The 27,430-nt window shown below is 59.4% G+C and overlaps 2 protein-coding genes across 4 annotated transcripts; one reads left to right on the forward strand and one right to left on the reverse strand.

Moving 5' to 3' along the window:
* The first annotated feature begins 614 nt into the window (after positions 1-614).
* On the forward strand, positions 615-8,632 carry ATG9B (autophagy related 9B). Its single transcript, XM_032840156.1, has 14 exons — positions 615-1,313; positions 1,432-1,475; positions 1,629-1,693; positions 1,871-2,032; positions 2,584-2,725; positions 4,223-4,977; positions 5,146-5,299; positions 5,533-5,712; positions 6,293-6,529; positions 6,699-6,832; positions 7,016-7,112; positions 7,326-7,449; positions 7,536-7,677; positions 7,858-8,632. The coding sequence occupies exons 1-13, from the start codon at positions 773-775 to the stop codon at positions 7,661-7,663; spliced, it is 2,763 nt and encodes a 920-aa protein (XP_032696047.1). The 5' UTR covers positions 615-772; the 3' UTR covers positions 7,664-7,677; positions 7,858-8,632.
* A 29-nt stretch (positions 8,633-8,661) lies between these two features.
* Positions 8,662-26,140, reverse strand: NOS3 (nitric oxide synthase 3). Of its 3 annotated transcripts, none has more exons than XM_032840154.1 (26): positions 25,965-26,140; positions 24,576-24,678; positions 24,099-24,247; positions 23,725-23,887; positions 22,336-22,427; positions 22,105-22,246; positions 21,769-21,908; positions 21,491-21,665; positions 20,893-20,994; positions 20,151-20,345; positions 19,963-20,036; positions 19,640-19,784; positions 19,305-19,409; positions 16,506-16,573; positions 15,972-16,088; positions 15,691-15,865; positions 13,848-13,980; positions 13,658-13,736; positions 13,352-13,539; positions 12,651-12,823; positions 12,175-12,385; positions 12,000-12,087; positions 10,848-10,969; positions 9,904-10,052; positions 9,340-9,534; positions 8,704-9,224 (listed from the first exon to the last, which is right to left on the reverse strand). In XM_032840154.1, exons 1-26 carry the CDS (start codon positions 26,123-26,125, stop codon positions 9,063-9,065), a joined length of 3,606 nt encoding a protein of 1,201 aa, XP_032696045.1. In that variant the 5' UTR covers positions 26,126-26,140; the 3' UTR covers positions 8,704-9,062. The 3 variants fall into 3 exon arrangements, with proteins under 3 accessions (XP_032696046.1, XP_032696045.1, XP_032696044.1); XM_032840153.1 differs by having other exon boundaries at positions 24,576-24,681; XM_032840155.1 differs by lacking the exons at positions 23,725-23,887; positions 24,576-24,678; positions 25,965-26,140 and having other exon boundaries at positions 8,662-9,224; positions 24,099-24,133.
* Between the last annotated feature and the right edge of the window lie 1,290 nt (positions 26,141-27,430).

The following is a 27,430-nucleotide window of genomic DNA, read 5'->3' on the forward strand; positions in this document are numbered from 1 at the left end:
GCCCCCCCCAAAACTGGATCAGGACTGGGGGTGAGGGTTTTCGGTGTTGAACGGGATGAAGAAAAAAAAAAATAGAACGCCAAGGAGACTTTGCTAGTGTAAGCTCTCCAAACTGCTTCCCATATCCAGGATAGCTGCCTCTCCGTTCTCCTCTGCCTCCCCCTCCTCAAGTTTCCTCCAGCCTGGCTGCGAAGGCGGGCAGTCTCCCCTCTTCCCTTCATACCACCAGACAAACGGAACACCATCTCTTTCCTTTTTCTTCTTTTTGCTTTTGGTCTTAAAGCATTTCTCTGTTGATCTTTGTGGAGTACGTTGGGGGAAGGGAGAGAAGATTTTAAGGAATCAAAGATTTAACATCTCGGCCTTATAGTCTTATACTCCTCTGATAGGAGTTCCTTTTTGCTGTGTTATTTTGGCTGCTACTCTCTGGCCTTGCCTTTAAACCCACTCGAGGTCTGGGGAGGGGACAATTGGTGGTCAGTTGGGGGACAGTTCTCTGGTCTGCAGTATCTTTAGCCCCTGCCTCTTCGGCTTACACCCCTCCCAGGCACAGAGGCTTGGCCCTGAGCCAGTTGGCCGCAGATTGCCCTGGAAGGGTTGTGAGTGGTCAGACAGGTGACTGCGAGCTGGGACGCCTGAGGCCTGCCCCGACTGAGTCACTGCGCTGTTGTTGTCACTATCCTTGTTGAAGTCCCTGCTCAGCGCCCCAGACCTCTGTGGAAGCAGCGGCAGCGCCTGTCCTTCCAAGCTTTCCAGAGAAGCTAGTGGTCTGATGGTGAGGCGAGTGGGCTGGGGGGGGAGCAGAGGGCGTCTGGGGCGGTGGGGAGACCTGGGCCCTGGATCGGTGCCTCTCCTCCCCATGCCGCTGCCTCCTCTTCCTCCTCCTCCATGTCGGGGGCCTGGCGGAGGGAGGATTTCCATCTTCTCTCTGTCCCCTGCCCCTCACACAAGAAGCTCTCCTTCCTCAGCTCCCCCTCTGGCCCTGGGACCCCCCTGCCCAGCGGTGCAGGCCCCAGGAGCCTCTCAGCCTCGCCACAGTGCCCTCCCCACCCCAACAACACAGGCACAGTCCACGATATCCCCCACCTCTGCTCCCCCCTCTTGGGGCTCTCACTCCGCCCCACCCCTGGCCTCAGTGACTCCCCCTCCCTCACGCCGATGCCCCCAGGACCCTCCTGGGCTGCGGATAGGCCCTCTGATCCCTGAGCAGGATTATGAACGGCTGGAAGACTGTGACCCTGAAGGGTCCCAAGATTCACCCGTCCACGGGGAAGACCAGCAACCCCTGCTCCACGTGCCCGAAGGGCTCCGAGGTAAGTGTGGGTGCGGGGCTGTGAGGGGAGTGTGTTGGGGAAGGACTGGGGCTCCTGAGGGTGTGAACTGGTCACTCACGGGACAGCCAAGTCCCAGCAGTCTCTCCTCTGTACCCAGGTTCCTGGCACCACATCCAAAATCTGGACAGCTTCTTCACCAAGATATCCTTTGTGCTCGGCCTGGCTTCAGTGGCATGGGGTTGGGGGGGGCGTTCTTGGCAGGGAGGCTCTGAGCATGCTGTTTTGGGGGACTGAGGGAGGGGTTCTCAGGAAAGGGCCGTCATGCCTCAGGTTTATTTCTTGACGCACCGCCACGTCTACAGCTATCATCAGAGGAATGGTTTTGCCTGCATCCTGCTGGAGGATGTCTTCCAGTTGGGGTGAGATGCTTGTCCCACCCCTAAGCTCTGCCGTCTTGCTTCCTCAGTAGTGTCTGCTTTTGGTCCACCCAGCACAGCCACTCCCCCCAACCCCCAGCAGCCCAGGGGGGCTCCGCAGGGTGGGGAGGACCCCCCAGGGCTGGCCTGGAGGCTGACGACTGTGCTCCTGTCTCCCAGACAATTCGTCTTCATTGTCACCTTCACAACCTTCCTCCTTCGGTGTGTGGATTACAACATCCTCTTCGCCAACCACCTGAACAACCGGACGAGACCTGGGTTGCTCCACAACAAAATAACCTTGGCTGATGCCATCCTGTCCTCCTCCCAGTGTGCCCAGCGGTGAGTGACAGCTGGTTGGGGGAGTGGCTAGGGGAGATGAGCAGGCAAGAACCGCCCCCCCCTCCCAGTCCTTTTGTCCCTTGGTCTGAATCAGCAGTTCTCCAGGTTTTGGGTCTTTAATACTTTAGAGGTACACCTTTAATACACTTGAACTTGATCAGGAACACCCAAGAGCTTTTGTTTATGAGAATCGTATCTATCTATATTTACCTAATTAGAGATTAAAGCTGAGAATAACTTTACAAGCTAAGAGTGCAGAAACACACATTCCATTGGCTGAAGACATGGGGTCACACACATAACCTCTGGAAAGGCCCATTGTACCCTCCTGAGGGAATGAGCGTGAAAACGACAGAAAGCCTCAGTGTTCTGGAAAAAGTCTGGACCTTGCAGATACCTGTAAGGGCTCACGGACACCTAGGGTGTACACTTTGAGAACCACTGGTGTAGCTAGGTCCCCCTCTCTGTGACTTTTCCATCTCTCCCCAAGTCTGGTCTCCCTTTCTATTGGGCCCCCACTTTCCCACTGCCATCTGTCCCACCCCACACAGGATCCGCTCCAGCCCCCTGCTGGTCTTCTTGCTGATCCTGGCTGCAGCCTTCTGGCTGTTACAGCTGCTTCGCTCAGTCTGCAACCTGTTCGGCTACTGGGACATCCAGGTGTTTTACAGGGAGGCCCTGCACATACCCCCGGTGAGCTGGGTGGGAGAGGCTGCAGACAAGGTGTGTGTGTCTGGGGGTCCTGTTGGGGGAGGGGGATAGGCAGAGACTAGGGGAGGAGCGGAGGCTGGGCAGGCAGAAGAACCCAGTGGAACACAGGCATGTGCCCAGGCCCTGAGTAATGTTAGGAGGGGGCGGACCACCGCTTAGAAAACATGGTCCTGACCCCAGTGGAATTTTGTTGATTTAGTTAGGTTATAGAAGATATATATAGTCACATGCTTGTGGTTAAAACAGTAGGTATTCAGAGGAAGGGTGGCCATCTGGCTTTACAGGGCAGAAGGAATTTGGGTGAGGCTGGCACGGCTAGGAAGTGGGAAGGCATTCCAAGCCCCAGTGCCGGAAGTGGGCAGCAGTGAGATGGCCCCATCAGCCCGCCTCTGAGTGTCCGGCCCCCCTCCGGGGATCGCACGCCCCCATCTGGCCTCACTCCCTAATTGCAGTGAGCCACGGTGATGACTCGGTCACGCTTGGCCTTTTCTTTCCTCCCCATCTTGTCCATGCTCCTTCTTGCTCTGTTCCTGAATTCTTTTTTTTAAGACCCAGCTCAAAGGCTGCCTTCTGTAGCCAGCTTCCCTTTTCCCCTCAGAAATGCAGGACCTTCCACACAGTTCTCCTGCACAGCCAAGGGGAGGGGTTTCAGAAAGCCCCCCAGGCAGAGTGCAGGAAGGACGGAGAGAGCCAGGGGAGCCCCGGTCAGGGAAGGCAGAGGTTAGTCCATTGCTCCTCCAGGAGGCTGCTGACCCTTCTCCTCCTCCCTTCTTTCTCCTCCTCCCCTATTCCTTCCAGGGGAAGGGGAGAGCCTGGGATGGACTGGAGAGGCTGGCGTGGAGGGACTTGACTAAGCCGGACTGGGGCAGCTGGGTGAAACTGGGCTAACGTGAGGTTTGCAGATGAGACCCAAGTGAGATCTGACAGCATCCCACCAGACACGGACACAGCCAGTGTCTTAGGCAGGTTATTCTGTTTGCGGGGCGGTATGGGGCTGGGGAGGGGGCGTCTCAAAGCATGCTGAGACAAGGAGGTTTCCTGTCCTGTGGTGGCCAGCACCCTAGGAACGGGGAGAGTTTGCCTTCCCCGCAGCCAGTCTGTGCTGTAGGTGAAGAACTTCCCGGCAGAGGGGGAGGGTCCAGACTATCTGCTCTTCGGGAGCTGAGATCAGATACCTGAAGAAGTTAAATGATGAGGTGTTTGTCAATTGACTCATGGCCTCAGGAGAGGCAGGGGCAGGAGGAACACAGTTCAGAAGAGGATGAAAGGAAGTAAGAAATGTCCTGATTGTTAGCGACAAGGTCAGGGGAGGGCAAGAGAGGACAGAAAGGGAAAGGTGGCAGGTCTGATGCCTTGAAGGACACCGGCAGAGCAAGGTGGGGAGAGGGCAAATGAGGGCTGTAGCTCCAGTCATCAAATGTGGGCATTGCGGTGCCAGGGAATCCAGGTGCCTGGCGCTCAACGGTGCCCTCTCCCCAGGAGGAGCTCAGCTCGGTGCCCTGGGCCGAGGTGCAGTCCCGCCTGCTGGCGCTGCAGAAGAGCGGGGGGCTGTGCGTGCAGCCGCGGCCGCTGACTGAGCTCGACGTGCACCACCGGATCCTGCGCTACACCAACTACAAGGTGGCGCTGGCCAACAAGGGCCTGCTGCCCGCCCGCTGCGCGCTGCCCTGGGGCGGCAGTGCGGCCTTCCTCAGCCGCGGCCTGGCGCTCAACGTCGATCTGCTGCTCTTCCGCGGGCCCTTCTCGCTCTTCCGCGGGGGCTGGGAGCTGCCCGACGCCTACAAGCGCAGCGAGCAGCGGGGCGCCCTGGCCGCGCGCTGGCGGCGCACGGTGCTGCTGCTGGCCGCCGTGAACCTGGCGCTGAGCCCGCTGGTGCTGGCCTGGCAGGTGCTGCACGCCTTCTACAGCCACGCGGAGCTGCTGCGGCGCGAGCCGGGGGCGCTGGGGGCGCGCCGCTGGTCCCGCCTGGCCCACCTGCAGCTGCGCCACTTCAACGAGCTGCCGCACGAGCTGCGCGCGCGCCTGGCCCGCGCCTACCGGCCCGCCGCCGCCTTCCTGCGCGCCGCCGCGCCCCCCGCACCCCTGCTGGCGCTGCTGGCCCGCCAGCTCGTCTTCTTCGCCGGCGCGCTCTTCGCCGCGCTGCTCGTGCTCACCGTCTACGACGAGGACGTGCTGGCCGTGGAGCACGTGCTCACCGCCATGACCGCGCTCGGGGTCACGGCCACCGTGGCCAGGTGCTGGGGAGCTTGTCCAGAGAGGAGGGGGGCCTGCCTCTGACCGGGGATGGAGGGGCGACTCTCCCGCGAGTCCCTACCCCTCCCGCCGTCGGCGCCACGCAGCCCTGCCGCCGGTCCGCACGTCCTGACCGCAGGCCCCTTCTCCACCTCCATCCCGCCCTTCAGGTCTTTCATTCCGGAGGAGCAGGGCCGGAGTCGCTCACCGAAGTTCCTGCTGCAGGCGGCTTTGGCACACATGCACTACCTCCCGGAGGAGCCCGGCCCCGCGGGCAAGGCCAGCGCTTACCGGCAGATGGCGCGGCTGTTGCAGTACCGAGCGGTGAGGGTCCGGCCCGAAGAGGGGCTGCGGAGACAGCGGTGCAGCCCGCAGGCGCCCTGATGAGAGCTGGGGACCAACGGGCTCGGCTCGCGGGGCTGGCCATCCCGGGAGCCGGGAGGCGTCTGGCTTAGAGGTTTCCGGTCCTCGGCCGGCGGCCCAGGGGATCTCTTGGTCCTGATTGCCAGTGTGGGACCCCTTGGCAACCCCTTCTGAGTCTCATCTTGCTTCCCCAGGTCTCCCTCCTGGAGGAGCTCCTGTCCCCTCTCCTCACTCCGCTGTTTCTGCTCTTCTGGTTCTCCCCTCGTTCTCTGGAGATCATTGACTTTTTTCATCATTTTACTGTGGATGTGGCTGGCGTTGGGGACATCTGTTCCTTTGCCCTTATGGATGTGAAGCGCCACGGGCACCCTCAGGTTAGAGCTCATCCCTGGCTGTGTGGGGTTGTGGGTGGGCAGGGCTGTGCTTGCCTCGCTCAGAGCAGAGCTGGGTTCCATGCCACGCTCATCGTTTGCCACCAGTGACCAGTGAGGAAGCTAGTCACTTCCTCACACCCGAGTGTCTTTATCAGTCAAACAAGGACAGTGACTGTAGCTAAGGCACAGGGCTGCGAGGATTACAGGAGAGGATGTGTACAGAAGCTGACAGAGCTCTCAGTACATTGTAACTCCAGTACGTGGGAGGCAAGACTGCCGAGAGGTGGAGGTATGAGTTGGGCATAGGAGGGGCTGGAAGAAGACAGGCCAGCCCTGGGGTCCAGTGTGCACAGGCTGGGAAGACGCTAAGCCCACGCCCTCCGCTAGCGCTGGCTCTGGACCCAGGTCCTGCTTTGCTGCTGTGTTCTTGGGTGATCTTGAGCAAGTCCTCATCGTAGCGTCTGGTCTTTGACCTGGGAAGCGGCCGGTGTTTCCTGTCCCGCCTACCCCACAAGGCTTCCACCGAAGCTATAAAAGCAGTGTCCACAACATCTGAATGACTGGCTGATTTTGTTCTCAGTGGCTCTCGGCCGGCCAGACAGAGGCCTCCCTCTCTCAGCGTGCAGAAGATGGAAAGACTGAGCTCTCCTTGATGCGGTTCTCCCTGGCCCACCCACAATGGCGCCCCCCAGGGCACAGCTCCAAGTTCCTGGGGCACCTTCGGGGCAGGGTACAACAAGATGCCGCAGCCTGGGGCGCCACCTCCGTTCGCAGCCCCCCCACGCCTGGGGTGCTCAGCGACTCTTCCTCGCCTCTGGTGAGTTGCAGCCTGGCCGGCGCTTCTGTCCTGACCACCGCCAGGCCCTCCCGTCCATCTCCCGTTCTGTATTAACCTGCTCCCTGGTCTAGCTTGCTCTCAGGCCTTTCCTAGGCCTCCTCCCTCCACTTCTGTCCTCTCTTCTGATGCCCTCTTCTCTTGCTCCCAGCCCGAGGCCTTCCTGGCCAACCTCCTGGGGCAGCCCCTCCTGCCCCCACGGGACCTGAGCCCCACAGCCCCCTGCCCAGCTGCAGTCACAGCCAGCCTCTTGGCCTCCATTTCCCGCCTTGCCCAGGACCCGAGGTTAGATCGGGGAGGTGGGAGAGGCACAGCAGCAGCGGGGGTGGGGTGGGGGTGGGGGTGGGGGGAGCTTGTCCTCCAGGAGGAGTCTGCAGGGACCCTGGGAAGGGGAGATCAAGTTGGACTCTCATTGAGGGGTGCAGGGGGGAGGGGCATGTTTTTGGTGTACTGTGTCCTCTGTTCCAGCTGTGTGTCCCCAGGAGGCACTGGGGGCCAGAAGCTGGCCCAGCTTCCAGAACTTGCTTCTGCTGAAATGAGTCTTCATGCCATCTACCTGCACCAGGTGAGCTGAGGGTTGCCAGAAAGAGAAATGTGGGGAGAAAGCAGCTGAATGAAATGGAGATGGGTGTGTGTGTGTGTGGGGGGGGTAGAGTGTAAGGAAATACTTGGTAGGAGCTGAAAGAGGAGATCTGAAAAGCCTCTGCTCCTAGTCCAGGGGTTGGGTTTCCCACTGTGGGGCACAAGACAGCCTGTCATTCCTCTTCCTTCCATATAGCTCCATCAGCAGCAGCAGCAGGAACTGTGGGGTGAGGCTTCAGCCTCTTCCCTGTCCAGGCCCTGGTCCAGCCCCTCCCAGACACTCTCACCTGACGAGGAGAAGCCATCCTGGTCAAGTGATGGTGAGGTGGTCAGGGAGTGCAGGGGACAGACCCTGGGGGGACAGTGGGCTTCACCACACCAGCCAGCTGATGGCTTTTCTCACCAGGCTCTAGTCCTGCCTCCAGCCCCAGACAGCAGTGGAGAACCCCGAGGACCCAGAATCTGCTCCCTGGAAGGTTTCAGGAGACCACGGACACCCAAAAGGAGCCTGGTCTGGCCCCTAGCACTGACTGAGAGGGCTCCTCGGGGTCAGTGTTGTCTAATAGAGTGAGAGGGTAGGGTGGGTGGGAGCTGGGGAATGAACAAAAAATTGGGTGGAGCCACACTTGGAGGGAGGGGGGCAGTGGTGGGAATTCAGGGTGATGGGGATGGTCATCTTTGCCACCTAAACCGCTGAAATGCTTGCCAAGAGCCTTCTCCTCCCCCAGGTTCCCTGGCTTATCCAGCTGTAGGAGATCAGACAAGATGGAGTGGAAGGACATGACGCCGAGCCTTCTTTAGAGAGACCCACCCCCCCAGACCGGAGGGCCTAAGGAGGCTTTAGTTGGGCAGGAGTTGGGGGAGGTTAGTGATGAGCTCACCCCAGAGAGCAGAGAAAGGGTAGGAGAGGAGATGCCAAAAGATCTGAAACAAGTCTCAGAGATGATCCCCACCTGGAGGGGCTGAGGGGACACCACCCCAACTAGCTGTTCTTGACCATCTGGCTGGGAGGCAATCGCCAGGTATCCTTAGGGTGGAGGACAGGGCCAAGGTAGAGGCCTAGCTAAATGTAAGGGAAACAAAGAGAGATAGGACCTGATGGCAGTGTGCTCTCCAAGCCAGCCTGGCCTTCAGGGTCCCGCGGGACTTGTGGAGGAGAGCTGTGGGGAATTGTGAGTGGAAAGAGTACGGAGGGCTGATGTTTTTGGAGTTCAGCACTGATGTGATGTCAGAGGAAGTAGGTGTGTCTCCTATTCCTGCTTGAAACCAGCAGTAAAGGTTGCTCAGGGCTGTGTCGCACATCTTTGTGACCTTAGTCTCTGGCATTCCCACTCCTGGCAGCTGAGGGCTGTACCTGCTTCTCAATCAAGAGCAAAGAAGCAACACCGTGCTCTCTCTGATTGGCTGGAAACCACATTTCTAGAGCACTGGGTCAGAGTGGAGTATGTAGGCTAGGACCGCCTTCCAAAGAATTACCACGACCTCGATCTGCACAAATTAAAAGACAAAGCTTGTCGTTCTGTAGTTTTAATCGATGGGGCTGGGTTAGGCATCTTAGACGCTCTCATAACATTGGGTCCCGTCTCTTCTGGTGAATCTTCAATAATAAATATTTGAATCATTTAGAGATTAGGTTTCAAGATAAGGTACTCCTGAGAGAGATAAAGGGAATCTAAAACTCACCTAAGGAACACAAAAGGGGTGACAGTTGGCCCTGGGAGGGGGCCTCCGGACCCGGGGCAAGTAAACAGATCTAGAGAGGGACATTTCGCTCATTCCCGGGAATAAGCAACTTAGGGCAGACTCCGGACAAAGATGGGAAGGCACCTCGGGAGGGGAGAGGTGGCTGGTCTGGTAACGCCGCCAGGAGAGCGGCAGAGCCGGGGTGGACTGACGGCTCCTCTCCCGGAACTGGGATGGAAAACGAGGGCTCTCAGGGGCTGGGGGTGTCTGGCCCGGGCGGGTCGAACGCCCAGGGCACTGCGCCCCGCAGATGTCGCTCCTGCAAGGAAAAGCTCTGGGTGCGTATGCGGCTTGTCACCTCCTGGGTGCGCAGTGTGAGCCCGAAAATGTCCTCGTGATAGCGTTGTTGATCCTGCGGGGGAAGAAGGCCAGAACAGAGGTGGGATCCAAGTAGGAGCGGGCCCCGCCCCGGGCATGACCCCGCCCCGGGCATGACCCCGCCCCGGCATGGCCCCCCCCCTCCGCACCCGCAGCACGCCGATGACGTCGCCGGCCTCGTCCAGCTCCATGTTGCCCTCGGTTGCTAGGATGCGCTGCACCGTCTGCAGAACGCTGGTTGCCATGGTGACGTCGCCGCACACAAACATGTGGCCCCGCTCGAGGCACAGCACGCGGTGCACCTCAGCAGCCAGCTCCGTCCGCAGGATGTCCTGCACGTAGGTCTGAGGGGAGCCGGGGTTAGGGGCGTGCTCTGGGGGGCTTTGGGGGGTGGGGGTCCGGCCGGGGTGCTAACAGTTTTTCCGCGGGCCAGGCGGCGCCTAAGTGCGGGGCGCGGGGTCTGGAGAGGTGGAGCCAAGCCAGGGGCGGGGCTAGGGCGAAGGTGAGGGAGCCCGGGAGGCACGCGGGAGGCGCCGAATCGGGGCGGGTGCCTGAGTCCGCGGGCGGGGCGGGAGCCGAGGGGCGGGGCGGAGGGTGCGCCCTAGAGGGGGCGGGCCGGGCTTGCGCACGCCCCTCCCCTCTCCCCGGAGCGCCCCTCTGCCCTCCCGGGGTGCCTAGTCTCAGGTTACCCCCGCTCCCTCAGGGTGTCGCACCTTAGGGCTGTCGGGCTCCCGGGAGAAGGCGGTGAGGACGCGCCCAAAAACTCCGCGCTGCTGGGCATCTTGCACCTCGTCGCGGTAAAGGTGGTCGAGCTGGGAGCATCGGCAGCCGAACACCAAAGTCATGGGGGCGGGCTGCAGGCCTGCGGGCAGCGCTGCGGCTTGGGAGCGTCCTCTCCCCCGGCCGCAGCCCTAGCGACACCTCCCGCTGGCTGGCCTCGCCCAGGCGGACAGCCCGTGCCTTTCGAATAGCAACTACCACTCACGGCCGTCTAGCCTCCAGGAGAGTGCAGGATGCTCTCAGAGACCCTGTCTGACTCTGGTTTCCAGAGAGGAGGCTCACAGAAGAGCAGCGCACAGGAGGTGGTGGCTCTTCCCGTGGAATGACCAGTGTTAGCATTGCACTAGAACGTGGGGCTTCTGACTTGGAATTCCAAGCCCTGGGCACCGTCTAACACAGAAGATCGGGGACTCCATCTAGCCCTTTCCCCCACGTCCTCACCTTACACATCATCTGCCTTCCTATCAGTCACAGCCCCTTTCTTTCGATTTATCAGCTGCCTTAAGCCCCTGTGTCCAGCCTGAACATCTTGTGGCTTCGTGAGTCTTGGACACACGTAGCTGAACTCTGGCACAGTCCCAAGTACACTCTGGGCATTTCTGCCTTCTGAGTCCCAGCCCCATCCTCTGCAGATTTTCAGTTCCCCTTGTCCCCTTGTCCTTAACCCAGTTTCCACACCTACTTTGTGTCTGGCTCCAGGAAGCCAGACCAACAGGGCACTGCCCTCCCCTTGGTCTAATAAGCTTCTTTTCATCTCTGTGGCCCATTGCTTGCCCTCTTTCCTACCTGGCTTCTGTCATCTAGTCCCTGTCCCTTTCCCCCTAAATTGTGTGACTCCCTCCTGCCCTCCATTCATTCCCCTGGCCCCCAGTCTCACCTTTGCTGTCAATGTCATGCAGCCGCTCCTGCCAAAATCCCCGGAAGGGGGCAATACCTGTGCCAGGGCCCACTAGGATGCAGGGCAAGGTGGGGTCAGGCGGCAGCCGGAAGGAGGGAGCCCTGGTGGAGGGACACTGTGTCAGGCCCCTGTGCTTTCCCACCTCCCACATTCTTACCAACGTGGACTGCGGGGAGAGAGGAGAACTCAACATTCATTGGCAAATGGTTGTCAAATGCTCACGACACAGTCTAGCTCAGAGTGGGCATGGTGTGTTTATGCAAAGAACTCTACCTGCAGGCAGAAACTCCATGGACATGTGTTTCTGGAGGCTGGGTTCAAGGGAATAGGATTTAATTTGAACTGAAGAATGTTCTGATATCTCAGTTGGAGATTTACAACATATGGGAAGGGAAAGACAGCTTTTGGTTCATAAGGCGTTCAATGAGTGTTTATTTTAAATTCTAGCCTTGATGTTGGTATTTGGTTTGTTCAGTGGATTGGTACAGTTTGGGATATAGCCTCCTGAATGGGTTTGAGTTACTGGACATAACTGGTGTCTGTCCTGGGAATTCTTTTAAGTCCCCATTGCTCCCCCTGCCCGCCCCGAGGCTTTGGGTCCTGGCTGCTGGATGAGGCAAGGCTTTTGAACCCAGCATCAGGGAAGGGTATCCTGCACTCTTTTACTTTCTTTGAGTCCCCAATGATGCTATGGGGACCTTACTTGTTCTCGCTGGACTAAGTGGGGACCTGACCTTGAATAGGGGCACAGTTCCCAAGTGCCACACCTCCCAGTATCAGACTGACCTGAAGGATGTAGTGAGGGACATAGTTTACCTAAAAGCAGCAGGGCCTGCAGGTCGACTCCCAGCCCTGTCTCTGGGAGGGGAAGCTTTGGGACAGGGCCCTAAGTCCAAATTAAGGAAACACCCAAAGCTTAGTTGGAGTTCCCCGTCCTCGTATGTGTTAGGTGGGTCCTCCCTGCTCCCCATCATACCCCTCCCCAGAGCTCTCGCCCTCACCCTGTGCTGCCACCTGCCAATTCCTCCGTCTGTCCCTGGCCATCCAGGTGGCACTTTGTCCACCCCTGCTGGGACAGACACTTTCTTTTCCATGCCCCTTCCAGCTCCATCCCCTGAAGCCCTCACTTACCCCCTGATGAAGCAGGGTACGGGATCCCCGGCCTTCAGCTGGCTCAGCCACGTGGAGCAGACTCCGTAGTGAAGGGGGCCCAGTCCGTCTGGGGGTTGCGGAGGAGAGGGTGCCAATGAGGGGCCCGTCCCGGGGTCACCGTGTGGCCCTGGCCCCTGGCCCTCCGTCTCCTCACCCTGTGTCCTGTATGCCAGCACAGCTACTGTGAGGTGGATCTCTCCTGGGTGGGCGCCGGGTGCCGAGCTGACTGAGTAGTACCGGGGCTGGAGCAGGGGCAGCTGGGTGAGGAGCAGCGGTGCGGGCAGGGCCACCGACGGGAACTGCTCCAGCACCTCCAGCAGCGTGGGGCAGCGGAACCACTTCCACTCCTCGTACCGCCGCGGGTCCTGGCGGGAGCAGGGTGCGAGGGGTTCAGATCCGCCTGACCCCACCCGCTGACCTCCCTTCTTGACTTGTCCTGAGCCGAGCCTCCTGGGGTCTCTCCCTTCTCAGCTCAGGGTGACAAATATTTCTTGAGCACCGAGAATTCAGAGGTGGATTCTGAGACGCAGAGCTGGGCCTTAAAGCCCGGGGTGTGCTAGCCAGGCAGACCCCCTTCCCCACCTGGCTCACCTGGCCTCCCGAGCCCCCGCCGCCCCTGGGCACCCGCACCTGGCTGAGGCTGTCGAGCTCCTGCTGCTCGCTGGACTCCTCAGCCAGGGTGCCAAGCAGCCGAAGGAGTTGAGGGCTGGGCGGGGAAGTGATGTCCAGGAAGGAGGTGAGAGCCTGGCGCAGCGTGCACGGGGGCAGCCGGGGGTCCCGGACCCAGCCAGGGGGCGGGCCACCTGGGGGGAGCGAGGTGCAGGGGAGGTCTGAGCAAGGGGCCAGCAGAACTACAGAGTCTGAGTTGGTCGTTGCTTGGGGGTGTCCCGAGACTGACCATGCCTTGTGTGTGGTCGGAGACCTTGCCCTTGAGCGGTGGTGGTGGTGGGCCTGTCTGGGAAGCTCGCGTGTGTGTGCCTGGGGGCCCTGACTGGTTTGGGTTGGTCCGGGCTCCTACTCTAATGCCAGGCATCCACGTGCCAGGAGGTAGACCCGAGGCCAGCCACAGAGCAGGCTAGGCTGTCAGGAGGAGATCTTGGGGGGAGCCCAGAGAGAGGCGGCAGCCTTTTGTGGGGAAGGGTACTGAAAAAGGAGCCACGCTCTGTGGATCCTCTAGCCACAAGGTCAGCCCCGCGGGAGGGAGCACAGCTGGCTCTGAGCACAGGCATTACAGCTGTGAGGGGAGGTGGCGGTCCTCTACCAGGTCCTCCACCCTGAGGCCAGGGGGACAGAGCAGGCTGTCACTCGTGCCCCTGACTGCTCTGCCTTACCCGGGCTACCCTTCTCCAGCTGCTCCACAGCCACGGGCTCGCCGGGTGGAGGCGGATCCTCAACGCGGCTCAGCAGCGCCTCCACGAGGCCGGGCCGGTTGGGCGGGCAGATGCCTATGTGATCCCCGGGCTGGTACTGTAGGGCCTCCTGGCCTCCAGTGTCTAGGCGCACCAGGATGGTGGCCCGGCTGCGGGTGAGGGGTTGGGGCAGTTAGAAGCGGGCAGGGAGGGCATCTGGGGAGCATGCTGGGACAGAGGGAAGGAGAGGCCAGGATGGGGTGGTGGCGGGGAAGTGGTCCCCCTCACGTGGACTTGCTGCTTTGCAGGTTTTCCACTGAGAGGACCGTAGCCTGGAACATCTTTCTCCTGTGCACGTGGATCAGGCCTGGCGGGAGACTGGGACTGAGCCAGGAGCCCAGCCAGGCCCCTGACAGTGGGTCCTGGGACCCTGGGTGCCCAGAAGGACCAGGGGTCAAGAGGCCGGCCAGAGCCTTACCTGGCAGCAGCTGGAGGCCCTCGGCCTGGGTGCTCAGCCGGTACCGCTGGCGCTTCCAGCTCCGTTTGGGGCTGAATATGTCCTGGGCAGCGGCCTTGGCATCCTCTCCCACGCAGAAAGTCTCACAGGAGGCCTGAGGGGCCAGGGGGTGAGGGCTGAGGGCCTCTGGCCCCCAGGGAGGGCCGGAGCAGTGAGGAGCTCAGGAGGCTGAGGCAGGAGGTTGAGCTGGGCTGTGAGGTCCCCAGTGGCCCCTTCTCTTCCTGGGACGGTGGGAGTATGTGTGTGGCGTGCCCAGGAGCGGGAGGCGCCCTTCCGAGGCCCCCTACTATGGCCGAGCCTGGCAGTGTCTGTTCGTCGTCCCATTTCATGGCTTGGCCACTACACTAGCTCTCCCTTTGCACATTTTCACTTGTGTCACACCCACTGGTTCCTTAATCTGGTGTTACTCTCAGGGAGCGCGGTGCTCGGCTCACGGTAGCGCTCGGAGCTGTGTTCAAATTCTGACTCTACTCACCTTCCACGTGCCCCACTGGCCCCTCTTTCCGCCTCGCTAGGTCCCGGGGAGGATGAAATGAGATGCTTTATGTAAAAGCCCCCGGAGTGGGAGACAAGATATGGGTGGCTGTGGGAGGGGTCTCAGGCTGCTCTGTCCTTCTTGCTTTGCTCACTAGGGCTAGAGGGCCTCGGGGCAGGACCCCTGGGAGGGTGCAGATCCTATCCGTCTCCGTTCAGGTAGGAGTCCTGCAGACGGCTGGCTGCTCAGGCCGGGGCTTGAAACCCAGGGCTCACCCGTGATTGGTTGCTCCTTCTCCTCCCAACATGGATCGCCAGTCCTGCTAATCTTTCTTTTGTGTGTTTAAGGTCTTATATCTCTTCCTTCCTTCCTCGGCCCCCTCCCTTCCTTCCTACCCTCTAGTTCGTTCTAGTTGGATGTTTCTAGTTGGATGTTTCCCTCATTGACCCTGCATCTCTAAAGCCGTATCCCTAAAATTTCACCTTTTTCTTCTTTCCTCGCTTCCAGTTGCTTTCTTTTATCTTGTTTTCCTTCTTACTCTCCTTCTCCCAGTCTGAGCCTATGTATTTGTTCAGCTTCACTGTCTCCTCCCTAGCAAACCCTCCACCTCCTCCAGCTTCCTCCCCCACCCCCATCTGGCCTCCTTGCATGTCCCCACTGGGCCCCATCAAGCCAGACCCGCTCAGCTCAAGCCTGGGAACCCTGGATGGGCCAGCACTGCCCTGAGGGGGCATCGGGACAAGGAGAAGGGGTCTGTTCACCTCCAGACATAATCCCCAGACCAGGCAGAGCCGCTTCTGGGGGAAGCCTAGCTCTGGGACCCACCCCTCCTTGCACTCCCCTGAGCTAGGACACCCAGCTGTCCAGGCACCATCGAAAGCCTGTCTGGCCTCTGACTTCCTGTAGGTTCTCTGCTGGCCTCAGCTGCAGCCCTCACTTCTGTCCAGCCTTCTCTTGGGCCTTCCCCTCTCCCTCCACCCTGCCTGACTCGCATGCTGTCCCCCTAGGCTCCCACTCAGGGACCCCATCTGTGCCTGGATGAAGCCCTGCCTGCTCTCCTCCGCCCGGGCCAGGTGCCTCCCGTGTTGTTAGGGCCGCGTCATCCCCGCTGCAGATGGAGCCAGAAGGGCTGGCTGCACAGGGGCAAAATGAGGACAGATTTTGGAAGGAACAGGATGGGAGCAGATTACCAAACAGAGTCAGGGCAGCCGCAAGGCCTCCAGCCTCACTATTACATGTCTCAGGGGGAGGACTGGGGGTGGGAGTGAGCCAGAATTGGGGTGGGAGGGGAAGCCTGGGTCACACGTTTGAACAGGCCCAGGGGCTCACCTGGAAGGCGGCCTGGGCCCAGCCACGGAAGGCCTCCTCCTGGCCGCACAGCTCATCTCCCTGGCCCAGCTGCAGTAGCCGCTCCCCGCCCAGCTCTTCCAGCCGTGTGTCCACCGCACGAGCAAAGGCGCAGAAGTGGGGGTATGCCCGGGAGCCCAGCCCGAACACACAGAACCTGGGGTTCAGGGAGCCGTCATTGGAGCCCATGCCTGTCCCCGCCCCATGTATGCCCAGGCAGCTTGCCCTCCTTCCCGTGCCTCCCCACACTGCAGCTCCCACACCTGAGGGTCCCCAGGGCCCCTGCGCTGTCTGTGTTACTGGACTCCTTTCTCTTCCGCCTCCAAGAGGACACCAACGGGTCTGAGCAGGAGACGCTGTTGAAGCGGATTTTGTAACTCCTAGCAAGAGAAGACAAAGACAGGGCTGTCACAGAGAACTGGGAGCCTGGCACAGGCCCAGACACAGTGCGGGGACAGCTCTGGGGTCTCTACATCTGGGATAGGAAAGACCCTGCCCTTGAACTTGGCTTTGTCACCGGGGGACCTCTGTGCCTTCAGGCCCCACTGTGCCTCCCTTCCCCTCTCTGAAGGGGACTGCAGGACTGATCAGCCCTCAGGGTCCCGGGGACTGCCAGTGGCCAGGTCACAAGGAAGGAGGGCATCCTGAGGTGTAATGGGGATCCCGGCCTCCTCACATTTGTCCTCCAGCTTGTTGGAGGCATGGAGAGAGAACAGTTCAGCCCTCCTTTCCTCAGTGTCTCCAGATGCCTCACTGCCCTCCCTCCCACCTCCCCCCAGGCTCCCAGCGGCGCTCACTTATGCTGTTCTGGCCGAGGAGAGCTGTTGTAGGGGCCGGACATCTCCATCAGGGCCGCTGCAAAACTCTGGGGAGGGGAAGTGTTGGTATCACGGTTAGTTTTTTTTTTTAATTTCAAACCACACAGAACTTTAAAACGGCAGTTGGCTGATCCTTATTGCTTGTAAATTCTGATTTTATTTTGTTTTGAAAATTTTAAAACCGGTATTGGCTTTTTGAAAACATGATAGCACCATAAAGGAATAAAAGAGAAAAATTGACCCTTACCTTTCCTCCAGTCCTCATCCCCAAGGCATGTGCCCTGTGGAGAGGTGTTTAACCTCCCAGATATGTCTGGTTATACTTCCATATCGATCTGCATTTATAGTTTTTCCAAAAAGTAAAAATGGGGCCACACCATACTTATCTGCTCTTTCCTCAGTAACCAATCATGGACCTCCTTCCAGGTCAACACACCAAGACTGACCTTCTTTTGAATGGCTGCCTAGTGTCCCCACATTTGCAGGGAGCATGTGTGGGAGACTTCCGTCTGACTCAGGATATCTGGGTGGTGTGTGATCAATGCTCAAACCCTTGTATATATACATGCCCGCCTCCTCTTTTATTTGTTTCGGGAGGGTAGTCCTTGCAAGGGGTGTTTCCGAGTCAGGATTTAAAGGCAGGATGAGGCGAGTGGTCAGACTGCCCACAGCAAGAGGAGTGCTCTTTGCTCCCTCCTGCCAACACTAGATGTGGCCAGTCCTTAATGTTTCAGCCAGCTCTACAGGTGGAAGACAGCCCTCGGTCTCCCTGCATTGCCTCTGTTGCTAGTCGGTGGCACCAGCCTCTTCTAGGAGGCTGAGCCATGTCCTGTGCTGCCGCGAAAATAGCTAAGAGCTACGCAGAACAGCTTTGCACAGCAAAACCCCAAAGGGGGCAAGCCCGGCACACCCCAGCGACAGCTGCAGGTGCATTTGGGTGGTGGGGCTTTAGGGTCACCGTGATTAGTGTGTACTACCTTTATTTTATTTTTTTCCCCCTTAATATATTTTTGAACCTTTTGTTGAAGTATAATACGTTCATAAAAGCACATGTATCAAAAACGTACAGCTTTCTAGATTTTTCACAAATGGAACCTGCCTGTGTCATCAGCATCCTCTCAGGAAATGTCCCTAGAACCCTAGAATTCAGCTTCAGACCCCTCCCAGTTCCCTGTCCCACCCTGGGGCCCACCCTCTCCCAATTAAAACACCATGGATTCCTCTTGCCCGTTTCTGAACTTAACATAGAGTGAACCCCACCGTCCCAGTTCTGTTGCACTTGGCTTCTTTCCCTCTCCCTTATGTGTTCAGATTCATCTCTGTCCGGTGGTTGTGATCCATTCACCCTCTCTGCTGCACAGAATTTGAATAGACCACAATGTATTTATCGCGTCTGCTGTGGACAGTCATTGGAATTGTTTCCAGTCTGGGGCTATTATGAACCACGCTGCTGTAAACATTCTTGTTAGTGACTTTGGTGAATATACCCCGTTTTCTGTGGGCCACATTCCTAGGTTTGCTCCATTATAAAAAAATGAGGTGAAATTTACATACACTGAACTGCACAGAACTTAGGGGGCAGTTCAATTCCTCTGGCTGGCTGGCAGTTTTTTGTTTTTTTGTTTTTGTCTTTTTCAAAGTTAAAGATACACCTCCCCGATGACCGAGCAATTCCACTCCTAGGTATTTATTCAAGAGAAATGAAAACATAAGCCCACAAAAGCCTTGCCCAAGAATGTTCCTAACAGCTTGATTCATAATAGCCCAACCCTGGAAACGGCCCAAGCGTCCGTCAGCAGGAGAACGGAGAAACACACGGCATGTTCACACAGTGAACGCGGCTCGCCGCTCGGCAGTGAAAAGGAGCCAGGCACCGAATTGCTCACTGTGAGATGAGCCTCAGGCTCGGGCCGGGTGTCTCTGTGTGCTCCCCGTTCTCTGACGTCCCAGAGCGGGCAAAACTGACCGGACTGGCGGAAGGCATGGACTGGGAAGGGACTGGCTGGGGGCACTGACAAGGGGACGTTCAAGGGCACTGACAAGGACGCCTGGGGAGTGGACGTGTTCTCTGTCTTCCCAGAGTGGTGGGTCACGTGGGTGTAAATACCACTTTTATACTAACAAAGTAACGGATTCTATTATTCTTTACAAGGCAGATGAGAATGAGGGCTGGAGGCTTGCCTCAGGCCTCTGCTTTGGGCTGCTGGAGAAGGTATCTAGTGCTCAGGGGACGTTTATCACCTGGAAGCTGCAACAGCCAAGGGCACGAGCAGTGATTGTCACCGCAGTGGCCCAGGGCAGAGAAGCTGGGAAGATAATGGCTGATACTAGTGTTCGTGGTGGCACTCTAGTTTGTTTCTTTAAAGATTTGTGCAGAAAGTGAAGTTGCCTAATCTGTTGACGTCTGAGCAGGGCTCTGTGTTTTGTTGAGGAAAGAAGAAAAGGGAAAGCTGAAATTGAGTAGTAAGTGGGGTATTGCTGTTTTTCTAATTCGTCAGTGCTTGAGAGCAGTCTGACCTCGCTGGCCGGCCAAGTCCCTTCCACATATTAAATACTTGCACGGATAATGGAAATGACCCGGGGAAACACTGAAGCAGGTGTGTGTGGGGGTGGGGCTGGAGTCGTGCGGGCTCTCGGGTCCCAGTGGAATGTCTATACTCGCACTCTGGGGGACTCTCACGGCATCTCCACACTCCATCGTGGAAGTGGGGTTCCTGCCCAACCACCCCATTTTGAATCTCCCCTCATTTCCAGTGGCCCCTTCCTGCTAGGCCTCACCTCTCCATTCTCTGGGGGGTCACCATTCCCAAATGTACTGGTCACCACCAACACCAGCGTCTCATGCTCAAGGGACACCACATCGTACTCATCCATGCACAGGACCTGTGGACGAGGAGAAGACCGATGTCCCAGGGACTTGGCCTCTGCTATCCTGGCAGGGCACAGTTCAGACCCTGACTCAGGCCTGGACTCAATGCTTGAATCCATCTGGATCCTGGGCTTCCTCCTGGGCTCTGGCTTGTGACCCTCTTCTGTCCTCCAGGGCACATCTGAAGATATGGATGGGCACCTTCCCCCTTCCCTGATCCCCACTCCTCTGGGCTTAGCCCTACCCGGGGGTCGAAAGCCTTCCGGAAGAGTCTCCCCAGCTGCTGTGCGTAGCTCTGGGCCCGGCCGGTCTCGGAGCCATACAGGATGGTCGCCTTCACTCGCTTTGCCATCACGGTGCCCATGAGCGAGGCTGAGATCTTCACCGCACTGCGGGCGAGGGCAGGGTCAGGGTGGTCCCAGGCACACTGAGCCAGGGCTGCCTCAGGTGCATGGCCAAGCAAGGTCTTGGGGCCCTGAGTAGTGGCTGTGTGGGGGTGGGGGCCTTCCCACTGCTCCAGCTGGTCCCCTGGGTGTGGGGGAGGGGTGGCACTTCTAGGGCACCTACTTGGCCACTTCCTTAAAGGTCTTCTTCCTGGTGATGCCGGTACCCTTGGATCCACTCCCCTTCCATGGGTCTGGCTGCAGGGGAGCGATGGGGGGAGTGGAGGAGGAGATAAGTAAAACATTTGGAGGCCCCTGGGGGCTGCTTCGTTAGAGCTGGCCACAGTGGGTGAGAGCCAGCGGGGTGGGCACCTGATAGCGGAAGGCGGGGGACAGGACGTAGTTGACCATCTCCTGATGGAAGACAGGGGTGAGGCTGCCAGAGATGGGGGGCACGATCCAGGCCCAATCGGCAGGGCAGCCCCCCCTAGCCTTCTGCTCGTTCTCCAGGTGCTTCATAAAGGAGGCGGTGGCAGCGTGGTGGTCCACGATGGTCACTTTGGCCAGCTGGGATTGGGGAGGCAGGGGCTTAGATGGCACCCTGGGTCCCCCCCACGTCTAACACAGGCTGTGTCCCGCCACCATGCCGTCATCCCTGGCTGTAGCCCACGTGACATGCCTAAAACTCAGTGGCTGCTCCAGTCTCCCATGTCTGTCTGTCCTGCCCCTGGACCAGAACATCCTCAACTCTGGCCTGGTTCTCAGCAGGCGTGAGTTTCTTCAAACGACAATGCTCAATAGGCCTTCAGTCCTGCAGCTGGGGTTTCCAGAATCCAGGGGTCCCACACATCACAATACCCACCCTGCCTTGGGGCCTGCATTACAAGCATGCCCTACGCAACAGGTCTCTGAGCACACACTATCCCCATACTTTGGCACCTGGAAGTCTAGGCACCATGTCCCCGGAAGTGTGGGCCCGGGGTGCCCCCTGAACCATGGTACTCCTTCTAGCTACCTCCAGCTCCTGCCTCCCTACCCCCAACCCCAGTCTCTAAGTGCCTCCCTCTCTCCCTGCTGCAGCCCCTCCCCTCCTGGCCAGTCTGAGCCTGTATACCTGGTAACTGTGCAGCACGGCCAAGTTGATTTCCACCGCTGCCTTGTCTTTCCACAGGGATGAGGTTGTCCTGGTGTCCAAGTCCATGCAGACCGCCACATCCTGGAGGCAGGGGCGCATGGCATTGGTAGGGACAGGGTTGGGGGGAGTGGACGGAGTGTCTGGAACTCATGAGTAGAAGGAGTGCGGGTGGGTAGGGGGCCATCGAGAGAGGGCTGACTGCTTAGTTTGGAGCCAGCTCAGGCTCTTGCCTGCCAGGTACCCCTGAGCAGAGATGGACCCTGGGCCCGTTACTTCTCGGCCCTGGATCTTAACTTCTCGTCTCTAAAATGACATTGTTTTGCAAGATCTGCCTTGAGAATCTGAGGAAAGCTCTAGAGTTATAGATCCCAGAAAAATAACGGTGTGCTTGTACCAATGCATGTACACCCCTTAGCCCCCGATTTGTGGTCCCAGAGGTCTCCAAAATTCTAGTGTGGGAGGCAGCCTGGACCCGGCTCAGGTTCTCCCAGTGGCTGACAGTGTGGGGACCTATCTGTGAGTCAAAGGCTCCAGCCCAGAGCAGGACGGCTTCCCTTCCCTGCCCGCACGTCCTCACCTCCAGGATGTTATATCGGTGAGGGTCACACAGGTTCCGCGTGCCAATCTCAGTGCTCATGTACCAGCCGCTGAAAGGGGCCGCGGGGAACTCCAGGCCCCCAATTTCCAGCAGCATGTTGCTCACCGCCGGGAGGGCATACCAGCGCAGGCCCAGGGCCGCAAACCACTCCAGCCTGAGGGGTTTGGGCGGGGGATCAGGCTGCCTGTGGGGCCTGGCCAGACTGGCCACACCCGGGCCGCCCGTCCTCCATCTGACCCAGTCCCTCTCATGCTCACGTGGGGTGCTCCAGGGGCACCTCAAGGACCAGCTCGGGGGGCAGAGCAAAGAGCTCTGGGGGTTCATCCGGGGCCTGGAGCAGGAGTGGCAGCACGTCAAAGCGGCCGTTTCCTGGGGTCCAGCCATGCTGGATGCAGAGCTGTAGGGAGCAGGGCCAGAGGTGGGTCTGAGGGGCCCCACCTCCTGCCCTCCTCCGGGACCCCCTTCATTGGCATCTCCCTCCTCCATCTCTGGATACCCCCTCCCTGCTCCACTGGCCGCTCTCTGGCTGGAGCCCTGTGCCTCTGCCAGAGCCCTCATTGGCGGGCTGCCCCCTGCTCCGCCTCTCTGCCCACCTCGGTGATCTCCACGTTGGCTGGGTCCCCGCGCACTGAGCCATCCTGCTGCCTGTACCCCGCGTAGCGCACCAGCTGGCTGTTCCAGATTCGGAAGTCTCCACGGCCTGGGGCACGCTGGGGGAACACTGTGATGGCTGAGCTGACACATGGGAATGACAGCTGTCAGAGCCCCGCCTTCACGGCCGCCAAGGGAGGGGTGGCATCTGGCCCAGTGTAGGGCGCACTCACCGGAGGTTGCCCCGGTTGGTGGCATACTTGATGTGGTTGCAGATGTAGGTGAACATCTCCTGGGCTGAGCTGCAATCCCGGGCATCGAACACCTGAGCCAGCCGGGGCGGGGGAGACGGGGAGGGGAGGAGGACAGGGCTCTTGAGTCTGAGCTCTAGGGGTAGGTAAGGAGTCAGGGGAGGGAGGAGCTAACTAGTCTGCAGCCTCCAAAGGCTGCTGGGGCCACTCGTTATGGTTCTTTCTTCTCTGGGAAACCTCCCTGACCATCTGCACCCATAAAGACCCACTCTTTCCTGCCCTGCACCCCACACACCCAATGTAGCCTGGTCTGCTCCTCCTCTCCTGGCTGGGACCTCCCCCCACCCCTGCAGAAGCTGCCTCAGTACCCGATACAGAAGAGAGACCCAGTCTCTGCCAAACTGATGGTTGGGGAAGGGCACCAAGTGATAGGGAGGCCACCTAGGGGTGTGGGTGGTGAGTCCCCCATTACCCACGTGCTCAAGCAGAGGCAGGTGACCCCAGCCAGCCAGCAGACTCTCCTCGAGCATGTTGCTGATGGGAGAGTGCTTGGCTGCGTGAGGGGGCTGTTGGGGAGTCTGCCCGCCCTGATGTTCTGAGATTGGGAGAAGCCCCCTTGACTGGCTGAATGGGGCCGCCAGCAGGAAGCCGTGAGGTCCCTTACCTACTTGTGTTAGTGACAGAAGCAAGGGGTTGGCAGTGGCTGGCCTGGTGCCAAGGGAGGGATGTAGCCGTGAGTGGGATCCAATATGGAAGCTCTGATGGGTTCAAGGTTGAGCTATAGCTTTGAACAACTTCAAGGGGATGCAAGGGTCAGACAGGGTCGTTCTCTTATGGGAGACTCCTTTGGGATTTCCTGAGCATGTGGCTTTATTCCAAATTCTTTGATGGCCAGTTACCGCTAAGGAGGCCAAGGGCATGGAGTGAGTTCCCTTGTGGTCAGCTTGCTTCTCCTGGTTCTTAGGCCGGTGCAGTGGTGGGAATGTGAAGGAGGGCGAGAGGCCAAGGTGCTGGAGGACTGGGATGGACAAGCGAGACCCACAGGGAAGAAGCAGCGAGGGGCCCTTCCAGAAGAATGTTTCTATTGCTCAGACAATATCTGCCCCCGGATTACTGCCCAGCCGTCCTCACTGCCTCAGTGTGTTTGGCTGTTTCTCTCCGCAGCCAGCCACGGCATCACTATGGGGCTTAACAATCAGGCATTAGCTAGCGGACTGAGGGCTCCTGAGGGGTACTGATCTCTAGTAGAATGGGCGTGGATCTCCCCACTGCTTGGGAACCCCCAGGGAAGCCTCAGGAGTTGCCCTTATTGCTCCTTTCCTTTTTTCTCTTCCCCAGTCCCTATCCTAGGTGCTTGCTGGCCAGCCCCACCTGCAGCTTCCCCCACTGGATCCGGCCCACACAGCGGGGTGCGTTACGCCAGGCCTGCTTGGCCCCGAACACCAGCTCACTCTCCCGGAGCTGGTAGGTGCCCGTGGCTGCCACCTCGGCTTCCACCTCCTGAAGCCTCTGCTCATGGGCCTGGGAGCCGCTCCTGTTGCCAAGAGGGGAGCAGAAGAAGGTCACATGGAGGGGAGAGCTTCCCTAGGCTCTGTGTGGCTGCTGGTGGGGAGCGGGTGGGTGCTGGTGTCGAGGTGGGGGATGGCAATGGGTCCCGGGAAAGGTGAGCTTCCTCTCGAGAGCTAGGTACAGGGGCCCAGGTCAATGGACAAGGGTGTTCTGAGGGCGTCCAGGTGTGCTCTCACCTCTTGATGGAGCTGTAGTACTGGTTAATGAAGTCCCTGGCCTGACTCAGCCGCTGCTCGGCTGGTTGGGGGTCCTGAGATGGCCGGCTCTGCGGTTTCCTCGGGAACACCAGGGAGCCCAGGCAGCGTTGAGGGGTGCAGGGCCCATCCTGGGTTAGGGTGGAGGGCAGAGGCAGAGAGAGCAGGGAGCACGGAGGGAGGTCGGGAGCAGGTCAGGGTGCAGAGGCAGGGTGGGGGGCCAGAGGGAAGGTGGGTCTGGGCAGGTGTGGGTTTGGGGCTGGGGCTGGGGCTGGAAATTGGGGTGAGGTAAGGCTGGGCTGTGGCAGGACTTGGGACAAGGGCTGGAGGCTAGGAGTCATCAGGGTCCCCTGTGTGTCCCTTAGTTCCTCTGGCTCTTCCCAGGGTCTCTTTGAATTCAGGCAAGGGACTGGCCTTAGCCGACCCTGATATGGGATTTGGGGGGGCTCCCGGGCTTACCTGCTGTGACTGGGCACTCAGGGTATCGTAGGTGATGCTCCCCACCTCCCAGTTCTTCACTCGAGGGAACTTGGGCCCGTCCGGGGGCCGGGTGAGTGGGGGGCTGCTGGAACCCAGGGGAGGGGTCACGGGAGAGGAGTGTATTTCCTTCTGGATGTGCCCCCAGAGGCTCCTCTGACCACATCAATCACCCCAGGGATTTATTGCTCGCCTGCCTCCTGCTTCCTTACGTGTCCTCCGTCAGCCCTCACCGCCACGTTGGGGTTAGAAAATATTGGTGCCCTCATTTACAGACGAGGGGCCCGAGGTCAGAATAGTTAGGAAGCTTGCCAGAGTCCCCATAGGCAGAATTGGTCCTTCAAAACCCGGGCCTTCCTGTCCCTTGTGTCGCCAGAGCCTGAGCTGCCCAGGGCAGCAGTGGCGAGCTCCTGAGCTCCGGACCTAAGGAGGGGTCCTCATCCTTGTTCAGGGCCCACCTCTCCTCTTCTGGACACGGGGTGTCCCAGCCCCCGGAGTTGTGACAAACCCTACCTTGAGGGGATGGATCCCGTGGCCGCAGGGAGGGAAGCCCCCGCGGGGATTCCTCAGCCCAGATTTCCCTCCCCACTCACACCCCTCCTGACAGTAAGCATCGTGTGAAGGGAAGCCTCAGGGCCTTATCACTTCCTCCCAGAGGCTGAGGCCTGCTGAGGGGAGGAAGGGAGGGCCTCAGGGCCTCGGGTGCGCCTGTGCAAAGCCTTCCCCGCGGAGCTGCCTCCAGCCCCCCCGCCTCCCTGCCCGGCTGGCACCCCACCTGGCCTCCGGCTGCCCTTTCTCTCTTTTGAGGGCTGAGGATGCCAGGTAAGTTTGGGGGTTGATGGGCACCAGGAGGTGGGGCCTGTTTGTCTTTTTAGCCTCCCACCCCAAGGGCCTGAGTCTCCTGGGTCAGCTCTCTCCCCGTTCTGGGAGCGGGTCTTCTCACCCTCCTGTGACTATCCTCCCCAGCCCCTTTTCTTCTGTTAAATAATCATCAATATTTGTTGAAGGCTCGCCGTGAGCTAGAAGCTTACAACAGTCCCATGGAGTATCACTGCCATGTCCTTACTGTATATACATGAAGGCTCAGAGAGGTTAAGCGACTTGTTCAAAGTCAAACAGCTCTTGGCAACAGAGCAGCATTCAAACCTGTTCAACTGATTCCCTTTACCTCCTGCTTTCACCTGCTGCCTGCTGGCCCTGATCCTGGTCTCTTACTGAGCCTCCTTGCTTGTCCTGTTCTGTCGGTACTGGTAGCCCTCTTGTGTGGGTGACCCAGCCCTCTTGGCTGGGCTACCGGCTCCAGCCCTTCCGGGAGCCCCGGGCTGGACACCCTCCCTCCTGCCCTCTGCTTCTAGCCACCAGGGCCCTTACCTGCGGTCTGGTGCGGGTGGGGGCACGGGTGCGGGTGCCCTGCTGGGTTCAGAGGAGGTAGGGGAGGCCGGACCCTGCTTGCCGCACAGCCCCAGGCCCAGGCCCAGCCCCAGGCCACATGGGGGCCTGGGCTCTTGGCCCACACTCTTCAAGTTGCCCATGTTCAGCCTTGCCTCAGCTCTGGCCCTCCCAGCAGAGCCCAGGCCTTTTCCTTAGGAAGGGGAGGGGGCAGTGGGAGGGGGCTCTCCAGTGCTGGCCCTTGCCCCGCCCCTGCCCCACACACAATGGGACAGGAACAAGGCAGGCTGGGAGGCTCTAAAGCCTCGGCTCTCTGCCCACCCAGAGGGTGGGGGGCCGGACGCCTGGGTTCCGCTCAGAGGACTAGGACTGATAAGTGGGAAGCCAGGTGTTCTTGGAGCCTTGGGGCTGGGGTGCAGGAGCAGGGGTGTATTTGAAGGGGTGGGGGTGAGGATAGGGGGTAGGGGTGGAGTTGGCAGGGTGGACAATTAGAGGGTCAGAGAGGTCCTCTTGTGTCGTCTGGCCAGAGAGGAGGACTTTCACCTTGCCCTTGCTGGCCTTGCTCTGAGCAGTTTTGGGTGGGGGGTGAGCTCCGGGTCAGCAGCAGGGGATGGTTCCCAGACTCTTAGTGACCACAGGGACCTCTACAATCACTGCAGGTGCTCTCCTTCCCTGTCCTGTCTACATCTAAATGCTCCTGGACCCCTGCCTTGGAGTGCCATGGAGCTCTTGGGGACACAGTTCAGCAAGGATGCAGTGACCCTTTGTCCTTGACTCTGGCATTAGGGTATCCCTTCCCCTCCCAGCCCCAATTTCCTGGAACCCCCGCCCCCCATGACTCAAGTGGGGGACACAAAAGAGCAGGAAGCTGCCATCTAGGGCCTCCACCCCCACCCTGTCATCCAGTGACGCACGCTTCCCTGGGGGTGGTGGGTCAGCAGATAGACCCAGCAGTTAGCGCTGAGCAGGGACTGCCCGCTGAGAAGATCTTGGAGCCCTAGCAAGAGCACGGGGCCGGGGAAACTACAACTCCCAGAGGCGGATGGTGCCACCGGCACTGTTCCTGGCAGTTGTGCAAACTGCGGTTTGTAGTTCTTAGCCATCGGGGCGGGGTGGGGGGTGCTGGAGAAAGGCCATGAGCTGGGCCATTGGGGTCTGCAGGGGTCTGAGCCTCGTGGATTTGAGATCACAGGGACTGAGAGACTAAGAGAAACTATGGGAAAGAAACGGAAGTTGAGAGACTGGAATCGGCAGAGGCTGGGAGAGGCAGACAGGCAAGCAAACAAACATGGAGATTTGTGTTGGCAGAACTCCTTTGAAAAGCGTGGAGGGTAAGATTGGGGTGGGCCTGGGTGGGGGCCGGGCAGGCCGATCAGCCGGAAGGAACAGGCTGTGCTGCGAGCTCTGGGGTCACACCAAGAAGGTAGAGCCTGCCAGTTTGGAGGGAG

The sequence above is a fragment of the Lontra canadensis genome, unplaced genomic scaffold (assembly GCF_010015895.1).
Source record: "Lontra canadensis isolate GAN:19392208 unplaced genomic scaffold, GSC_riverotter_1.0 scaffold111, whole genome shotgun sequence".
NCBI lineage: Eukaryota > Metazoa > Chordata > Mammalia > Carnivora > Mustelidae > Lontra > Lontra canadensis.

Excerpts from the sequence above, each read along its gene's own strand:
- ATG9B (XM_032840156.1), top strand. The coding sequence starts at position 773 with ATGGTGAGGCGAGTGGGCTGGGGGGGGAGCAGAGGGCGTCTGGGGCGG. Across the intron at positions 1,314-1,431 it reads CGTGCCCGAAGGGCTCCGAG|GTTCCTGGCACCACATCCAA; the intron begins GTAAGTGTGGGT and ends CTCTGTACCCAG. Across the intron at positions 7,113-7,325 it reads ATGCCATCTACCTGCACCAG|CTCCATCAGCAGCAGCAGCA; the intron begins GTGAGCTGAGGG and ends CCTTCCATATAG.
- NOS3 (XM_032840153.1), bottom strand. The coding sequence starts at position 26,125 with ATGGGCAACTTGAAGAGTGTGGGCCAAGAGCCCAGGCCCCCATGTGGC. Across the intron at positions 24,682-25,964 it reads CCACCCGCACCAGACCGCAG|CAGCCCCCCACTCACCCGGC; the intron begins GTAAGGGCCCTG and ends CCTGGGTTCCAG. Across the intron at positions 23,888-24,098 it reads TACTACAGCTCCATCAAGAG|GAGCGGCTCCCAGGCCCATG; the intron begins GTGAGAGCACAC and ends TCTTGGCAACAG.